Source organism: Suncus etruscus, chromosome 14 (genome assembly GCF_024139225.1).
Source record: "Suncus etruscus isolate mSunEtr1 chromosome 14, mSunEtr1.pri.cur, whole genome shotgun sequence".
Lineage (NCBI taxonomy): Eukaryota > Metazoa > Chordata > Mammalia > Eulipotyphla > Soricidae > Suncus > Suncus etruscus.
Window position 1 is genome coordinate 83,881,527 of NC_064861.1, and position 9,346 is coordinate 83,890,872.

The following is a 9,346-nucleotide window of genomic DNA, read 5'->3' on the forward strand; positions in this document are numbered from 1 at the left end:
AAATAATAGGAGAGGAAAGCGCAGTTCCATTATGTAAATTGGAAATCACTTATGCACACAAAATCCCAAACTCCAAAGATGCAGCTTTGTGGCTAGACATCAGGCGCATTAAGGTCTGTGTTTGTGAGGTGGAGAGGTAGAGTGATGGGGGGGCTGTAAAAGCTTCAAGGGGTTTAGTGAGCCAATTGTGAGTGTATGAATGTTATAAGCTGAAGACTATGATTAATAACTCTCCGTGCCTAAGGGCCAGGAAAAAAAATAAATGAAAGGAATGAGAACTACAAAGTAGCTGCACATCCGGGCATTTTCCTTCCTGCTGCTCCATTATTATTGCTGCAGGCTGTGATGAGAGCTGACCCTCTCTGGGTGTCTGGACTGTGCCCCCCACCATTCTGCCTTCAGCCCCCGACAACCCCTGGGCTCCAATAGGCAAGTTCTGATGGCTTGTGAGGGAGACAGAGAAAAATGGGTATCTGTGGTTAACAGAGAGCACTCCACCCCGTTAGATTTAAGATGAAGAAAGAATGTGGGGTCAGTGCCCGGAACTATTCAAACTCTCCAACTCTGTCAGGTCTTGGACCTTCACAAGCCAATGTGTCTCAGTATTTTTGGGGTTTTTTTTTTTGGGGGGGGGTTTTCGGGCCACACCTGTTTGATGTTCAGGGGTTACTCCTGGCTAAGCACTCAGAAATTACCCCTGACTTGGGGGGACCATATGGGACGCCGGGGGATCGAACCGAGGTCCTTCCTTGGCTAGCGCTTGCAAGGCAGACACCTTACCTCTAGCGCCACCTTGCCGGCCCCATGCCTCAGTTTTTCTACAGCAAAGTGGGTTGATCATTAAAAACAAGTCCTCTCGGGGCCAGAGAGATAGCATGGAGGTAAGATGATTGCCTTGCATGCAGAAGGTTGGTGGTTCAAATCCTGGCATCCTATATGGTCCCCTGAACCTACCAGGAGCGATTTCTGAAGCATAGAGCCTGGAGTAACCCCTGAGCATTGCTGGGTGTGACCCAAAAACAAACAAACAAACAAAAATACACACACACACAAATCCTATAGGCTCTAGGGAATGTTTGGGGCCTACAGTGAGTTCATGCATAAAATTAAGCCCATTGAGAGGTTAGATTGTGTGGATTGGAGCAATTTATGTAGTACAGTGGGGAGAGTGATTGCCTTGCACACGACTGACCCAGGTTCGATCCCCATCACCCTCTATGGTCCCCAAAACACTGCAAGAGTGATGCCTGAGTGCAGAGCCAGAGTAACCCCTAAGCACTTCTGGGTGTAGCCCCAAAACAAACAAACATAAAATGGAAAGAAAGGGGCGAGGAAAGGACTGCATGGGATTCTTCCCTGAGATTTTCTTCCCATTACCCTTTTCTTTCAGGTGCTGTTCCTTATTGCTCATCCAACTGCACCCACACTGTGAGCTCACCTAGCTCAGCAGTGGCCCATCCCCGCTGTCTGTCGGGAAGAATGTGGTTTCCATCTGTCCCCTCCCATTCACACCATGAGCCAGGACTGCTCTGGCAGCCCGCTAACAAAGCCAGTCATGAAGGATGTCCCATGCTTCTTTCTGCTGGTGGTGGTGGAACTGGGTTTGGCCAAAGCAAGCCCTGTCCCCACTTCCAATCCACTCCCAGGTCAACAGGGTTGTGACATGGGCAGATTCAAGACTCTGCCCCCCAGCGAGCTGGCAGCCTTTAAGAAGGCCAAGGATGCACTGGTGAGTCCTAACTGAGGGCTAACTGCCTCCTCCTTTGTGTTTAAACACTAGAATGTTGCTTTGCATCTTGCACCCCAGTTGTAGGATAAACTCTCGTCCTTCTGTAGGATAAACTTTCACCCTTGCTGTGGAATCGACTCTCACCCTGCCATAGGATAGACTCTGACCCTGCCGTGGGGTTGACTCACACTCTGCTGTGGGATAGGCTTCTCACCCTACCAAGGGATAGACTCTCACCCAAGCTGTGGGCCAGCATGTAACTTTCAGCCAGGAGCCAGGGTGGCCTCTCTCCTTTCTGTTCTGCTTAAACTCAAGTCCTTCCACTACGTCTTCACTGTTACTAATATGTGTAGGCCTGCACCCCTTGGGTTGACGGTTAATGTGGTTGCTCTGTAGGAGGAGATGGTCCTGCAGAAGGGCTGGAACTGCACCACACGACTGTTCCCCAGGAACTGGAACCTAAGGAAGCTGCAGGTGAGCTGAGCCCCATCATTTGCCCTCTCCCTTCCTTCAATCCCACCTGTCCTTCCCCCTCTCCAGTGTCTCTGCAACTCTCTTAGTCCTGTCTATTAAAAAAAGTCTTTAACTTTAAACATCATGATCTACAGAGTTGCTCATACTATAGTAATTTTTGGCATCCAATGTTTCAATACCACTTCACCATCAAGGTAACATTCACTCCACCATTGTCTCCAGTTTCCCGCCCTCCTGAAACCTGCCCTTGGAAGGTACAAAATGTTTGCCTAGGGGCCGGCGAGGTGGCGCTAGAGGTAAGGTGTCTGCCTTGCAAGTGCTAGCCAAGGAAGGACCACAGTTCGATCCCCCAGGCGTCCCATATGGTCCCCCCAAGCCAGGGGCAATTTCTGAGTGCTTAGCCAGGAGTAACCCTTGAGTATCAAATGGGTGTGGCCCGAAAAACCAAAAAACCAAAAACCAAAAAACAAACAAAAAAAGTTTGCCTAATATTGCTTGTTATGAGTAAATGGTAATGGATTTATCAAAGAAAACTTCACTAAAAGAAAGTGTGGGGCCGGGCGGTGGCGCTAAAGGTAAGGTGCCTGCCTTGCCTGCGCTAGCCTTGGACGGACCGCGGTTCGATCCCCCGGTGTCCCATATGGTCCCCCAAGCCAGGAGCAACTTCTGAGCGCATAGCCAGGAGTAACCCCTGAGCGTCACCGGGTGTGGCCCAAAAACCAAAAAAAAAAAAAAAAGTGTGTGGGGGCCAGAAATGTGAGGAGGGTGTTTGCCTTGCACATGGCCAATCTGGGTTCACTGAAGCATTCAGGAGTAATTTCTGTGCACAGAGCCAGGAGTAACCCTTGAGCACCACAGGTGTGGCCCCCAAAAAAATTACCTTTTAAAAAAAAGCATTGTGGGGCCAGAGATATAGCACAGCGGTAGGGTGTTTGCCTTGCAAGCAGCCAAATCAGGATGGACGGTGATTCGAATCCCGGCATCCCATATGGTCTCCCGTGCCTGCCAGGAGCGATTTCTGAGTGCAGAGCCAGGAGTAACCCCTGAGCATCACTGGGTGTGGCCCAAAAACAATCAAAAAGCATTATAAATATAAACACAATCTAATTAGGAGCAAGCTTCTGATGTAAACCCTAATTATTGAGGGATATTCTACAAAACCAATATTCTGTACTCCTGGGAAGAGGCTTTCAAAGTCATAAAAAAAAAAAAGAGTAGGAATGAATTTCTAATTAAAAGAAGTAAAGGAGGGAGCTGGAGTGATAGCACGGCGGTAAGGTATTTGTCTTGCACGTTCTCAACACTGGACTGACAGTGGTTCATATCCCGGCATCCCATATAGTCCCTCGAGCCTACCAGGAATGATTTCTGAGAGCAGAGTCAGGAGTAAATCCTGAGCGCCATTGGGTGTGGCCACCCAAAAAAAATAATTTAAATAAAAGTGGTGAAAGTTGTCATATTTGCAATTGGTCAATATGCCATTGTCTGATGTTTTACTCAGCTGCCTGTTCGTAGTTGATCATGCTGTGGTTGGTTTTGTTTGTTGAGCTTAGGTGGCTTCTATGATCATTTCTCATCTAATTTGGTGCATTCCTACTGGGATGTCACTATTAAAACTATGAAGGTGATGGGGCCGGAGCGGTGGCACAAGTGTTAGGGCATTTGCCTTGCAAGTGCTAGCATCCCGTATGGTCCCCCAAGCCAGTAGCAATTTCTGAGTGCATAGCCAGGAGTAACCCCAGAGCATCACTGGGTGTAACCCAAAAAAAAACAAACAAAAAAATCTATGAAGGTGTTGCACTGCTGCATATATGTCCCCACAACCCGGGACTTCAAGGATCTGTGCAACTGGGAGGATGAACTCAAATGGTGGCAGCAATGGACCATGGGTGTGGCTGCCAGGACTTCTGGAAGTACAGAAGGTTGGGCAGGGCAGGGTAGGGATGGGAGAGGCAGCCTATCCTGACTCCAAAAAGTCCCCATTTGTCATCAACAAACCCAGCATACCAGGAAGGAGTTTTTGGTTTCTAGAAGTCTCTGCAGGACTAGTGGGAAAGCAGGGAGGCTTCAGCATGGCGGCAGTCATTGGGTGTATCTGTTGAAACTTCAGCAAGTGGGGGACTTGCCACAACCCTCTTCTGAGGGAATCCCAGGGCTATCAGTTGCAAGACCCAGATGTCCACAAGTTTCCACAGCGTGGTTTGCCTCTCTTTCCAGAGATGAGTCTATTATGGCATTGGCCAATGCCTGTCTTTTATTTTTTAAATTCTTTTTTCCTTTGTTTTGTTTGGGGAGGCACACATAGAGATGCTCAGAGCTGACTCCTGGTTCTGTGCTCTAGCATCACTTCTGGCAGGGCTCCAGGGATCCTATGAGGTCCCTTTCCCCACAATTCTCTTTCTCCAGCTTTCTCCTCTCTTCTCAGCTGCTCCTCTGTGTTTGTTTTTATTTTCGGGCCACACCTGGTGGTGCTTAGGGGTTACTCCTGGATCTATGCTCAGGAATTACTAGTGGTGTTCAGGGAGCATATGTAATTCTGAGGATTAAACCCAGATTGGCTACGTGCACAGCAAAGGCCCTCGCCACTGTGCCCTGCCTCTGGCCCTACTAGTTGCTCCTCTTCATTTCCTCTGACCTCTGAGGGCTCTGCCTCAAACCCATGTTCAGTCTCTCTGTCCAAGTCATTGTCCCTCTCCACACTGTCGTCACCCAGGACCACAACTACCAATACCGGAGCATCCCAGAAGAGAGAGAGTGTGGGGCCAGAGCACAGCGGTAGGGCCTTTGCCTTGCACGCGGCTGACCCAGGATGGACCTGGGTTCGATACCCAGAGTCCGAGTCCGATATAATCTCCCGAGCCAGGAGCTTTCAGTGAGTGCATAGCCAGGAGTAACCCCTGAGTGTCACTGGGTGTGGCCCAGAAACCATAATAATGGGGACTGGAGAGATAGCACAGCGGTGGAACATTTGCCTTGCATGCAACCAACCCAGAATGGACCTGGTTTGATTCCTAGCATCCCATATGGTTCCCCAAGCCTGCCAGAAGCGATTTCTGAGCACAGAGCCAGAAGTGACCCCTGAGCAGCACCAGGTGTGGCCCAAAAATCAATCAATCAATAAATAAACCTTTAAAAAAATAAAAGAAGAGAGAGTAGAGAAAGGAAAATTAAGTATCTTTTATTCTAGTCTGAAGTCTGCCACTGCCTGGGGGTTTGAGAGAGAGAGAGAGAGAGAGAGAGAGAGAGAGAGAGAGAGAGAGAGAGAGAGAGAGAGAGAGAGATGTACCGTATTTTTTTCATACCATAAGATGCACTTTTCGCCCCCAAAAGATGAGGGGAAATGTCTGTGTGTCTTATGAAGCGAACGCCTATTTGATCGCTGCTTTTTTTTATATTAACGAAAAAGTATTTTAAAAAATGTTTCTTTATTCCTTGATGTTAAAAAAAAAAAAAAGTTAGGTAAATGTGTTTAACCAGCTGTGGACCAGCATATTATAAATATACTTCGACTCACAGGCTGGTTGCTCCCAACCACTGTCTCCTGACGTCTCTTGTTCCCCTGTCTAAAAACTATGTGCATATTATGGTCAAGTGCATCTTATAGAGCGAAAAATACAGTGATTCACTGGCCAGAGAGGGCTGGGAGAGGCCTGTAGGGCTTTGAGAGATAGGGATAGAGACAGAGTGAGCAGCATTTCCTGATGCTTTATCTCTGTCCCCCCTCCCCTGTGGACTGGCAGGCTCTGCTCCAGACTCTACCCTGGGCCCCCTAATAACTGCCAGTCTCCTTTTTACACTTTGGGGGCAGTTATCAGTTGCAGGGGTGTGTGTCCCAAAGTCTTATTGGGGGGTGGTAATTATCACCCCTTAAAAGTACATTGACTCATTACTTTAAACACATCAATTTAATGCCAAAGTGGTAGAGCATTTGCTTTGCACACAGCAGACCTGGGACAGACCTAGGTTCAATCCCCGACATCCCATATGGTTCCCGAGCCTGCCAGGATTAATTTTTTGGGAGGGCCACACCCAGTGATGCTCAGGGGTTACTCCGGGCTTGGAGGACCATATGGAATGCCAGGGATCAAACCCAGTTCTGTCCTAGATAGCCAGTGCAAGGCAAACACCCTCTCGCTGTGCTATTGCTCCAACCCCTAGAAGTGATTTCTGAGCGCAGAGCCAGGAGTTACCCCTGAGCACACTGGTGTGGCCCCAAAACAAGCAAACAAAAAAATCATCAATACTCATAACTCTCTCCCCATCCTGTTCTCCCCAGGCTGCCTTTTCTGGTCCCCCTCAACATGGTGGCACCTCCCTCACCTCCTATTTCTCTATTTCTCTCCATCTCTCACTTCTGCACCTTCCCATTGGCCCAGCTTGGACTTGTCTCTCAGCCACTATATCTCCATGGCCCCAAGTCACCTTTCACATACATCTTTCTCTCTGTCTTCACTGGATGAAGCCTGGGTTCCTCCTCCTCCCTCACCCCTCATCTCTCCCATGTCCCCTCAGCTGTGGGAGCGACATGTGGCCCTGGAGGCTGAGCTGGCCCTAACTCTGCAGGTCCTGGGGGCCTTGGCTGAGTCGTCCCTGGGGCCTGTCCTGGCCCCAGCCCTGCACACACTGAGCCTCATCCACGCCCATCTCCAGATCTGTGTGAGTGGGGGGACATCCAGACCCTATTTGTGGGACAGGGGATAAGGGGTGTCCCTCCTCTGCCCCAGGCCCTGCTTCTTACACCCACCTCTGCCCACAGCTCCACACTCAACCAAAAGTTGAACCCCATCCTCAGGACCATCTTCACCGCTGGTTGGAGAGACTCCAGGAGTCAGGAAAGAAGGTGAGTAAGCCAGGGGAGGTTGGTGCCCCAGGACAACTCCCTCACTCTCGCCTCCTCTCTCTTCAGGAGTCCCCAAGCTGCCTCGAGGCCTCTGTCACCTTCCATCTCTTCCACCTGCTCATCAAGGGTCTGAAGTGCGTGACCCCGAGAGACCTGTGTGTCTGAGCATCTGGAGTCACCTCAGCACAACACCCGGACACACACACCCCCAGATCTTATTTATACCCTCACCTCATCTTAAGTTATTGGCCCTCAATCCAACTCAGAAGTTGTATTTATTTTTCTACTCTGACCTACTAGGCACAAATAAAGTCTAGAATTGGAATCTGCTGGGAGAGGTGATGTTTCAAGAGGTTAATAGAGATAGAACTGAGGGGAAAGGTGGGGACCAGAGTGATAGCACAGCAGACAGGGCGTTTGACTTGAATGTGGCCGACCGGGTTCGATCCACGGCATCCTATGTAGTCTCACGAGCCAGCCAGGAGTAATTTCTGAGAGCAGAGCCAGGAATGACCAGGGTTCAATCTCCAGTAAATCCAAAAGTAAGCCCTGAGCACCAGCATTTGTGGATCCAACTCTCTCTCTCTCTCTCTCTCTCTCTCTCTCTCTCTCTCTCTCTCTTTCTCTCTCTCTCACACACACAAACACACACACACACACACACACACACACACACACCAGACCCCAGACTGAAATGCAAAGGAAGTTTTCTTTTTTGTTTTTGATTTGGGGCCACACCTGGCAGCACTCAGGGGTTACTCCTGGCAGACTCAAGGGACAATATTCAGGATGCTGGGGATAGAACGTAGGTTAGCCGCGTATAAGGCAAAGGCCTTCCACCTTGTGCCTTCGCTTTGGCCCCTGCAAGGCAAGTTTTCTACAACTCAGCCAGTACCTACCTGCCTTTTGGACACCTGCATATGTCTCTCTAGCGCCTCCTGTCGGTCAGAGCTCCATATTTCTCTTTTCCATAGACACTCGGGGCTCAGTCCCAATGGAGAACCAATCTGAGAAGCCCTTCATGCATGTTTTAGGGATGTCTACTCCTAGGTAATATTCAGAGCTTACTCTTAGCTCTGTGCTCAGGAGTCATGCCTCGTGGTGTTCCTGGCACCATAGATCTTGCTGAGGATCAAGCTGAGGTTGGCTGTGTGCAAAAGAAGTACCTTACTTGCTGTACTATCTTTCTAGCCCCAAAGAAATCCCTCATCTGGGGCCGGAGTGGTAGCACAACAGAGAGGCCATTTGCCTTGCACGCAGTAGACCTGGGCTGGATCCCCAGCAATCCATATGGTCCCCTGAGCCTATCAGGAGCGATTTTTGAGCACAGATACAAGAGTAATCCCTGAACACTGCCAGGTGTGGCCCAAAAACAAAAACAAAAACATGGGGGCTGGCATAATAATATAATAAGTAGGGTATTTGCTTTGCATTTGACTGACCCTGGTTCGGTCTCCAGGACTCCATATGGTCCCATAACCACCGCCAGGAATGATCCTAAGCATTGAGCCAGGAGTAACCCAAGTATTACTGGGTGTGACCCCAAAACAAACATAATGACAACAGCTGCCATGCCTCACGCCTCATATGCCATGCATGATTTTGTTTGTTTCTATTAGATTTTTGGGCCACATCTGGAGATATTCAGGGGTTACTCCTGGCTCTGCTCTCAGGAATCACTCTTGGCAGTGCTCAGGGGAACCATATGGGATGCCGGGGATTGAACCCAGGCTTTTATTTTGGCCTGTGTCATGAGTTTCTGTCTCTTTTCTCCTCTCCAGAATGGAAGCTTCAGGACAGTTAGATTTTTCACTTATTTATTCTTTTATTTATTTTATTTGTTTTATTTTTTTTTCCCTTGGGTTTGGGGCCACACCCTGCTTTACGCATGGTTTACTTCTGTCTCTGTGCTCAGAGATCACTCCCAGGTCTTACCCGGGTAGTGTTCAGGGGACTCTAAGCAGTGCTGGAGATGGAAGCCAGGTCAGGCGTGTGCAAACCAAGCTCTTTACTGCCCGCGTGAAGCATCTCTCCAGAGTTTGTTTTGTTTTGTTTGACTATATCAGTCCCTGCTGGAGCCCTGTCCAGACTCAAATCCACCGTATCTGCTGCAGGAAGCTCTGGGATTTTGTTGTGATTTTATTTTTGTTACTGTTTTTGGCGGGGTGGATGCCTCAAAGGGCTTAGTGGAGGGAGGTTCCCACCCTGAGGTCTACATGGTCCCCCAGCACTGCCAAAGGCAACCCCAGTAGAATGGAGCTGGAGTTACCCTTGAACACTGCAGAGTATAACCAATTACCCTA

At 49.1% G+C, this 9,346-nt stretch overlaps 1 protein-coding gene across 1 annotated transcript; it reads left to right on the plus strand.

Annotated features, from left to right (window-relative positions):
* Positions 1-1,513: 1,513 nt before the first annotated feature.
* On the plus strand, positions 1,514-7,208 carry LOC126028531 (interferon lambda-1-like). Its single transcript, XM_049787492.1, has 5 exons — positions 1,514-1,729; positions 2,126-2,203; positions 6,716-6,859; positions 6,960-7,043; positions 7,110-7,208. The coding sequence occupies exons 1-5, from the start codon at positions 1,514-1,516 to the stop codon at positions 7,206-7,208; spliced, it is 621 nt and encodes a 206-aa protein (XP_049643449.1).
* The last annotated feature ends 2,138 nt before the right edge of the window (positions 7,209-9,346 follow it).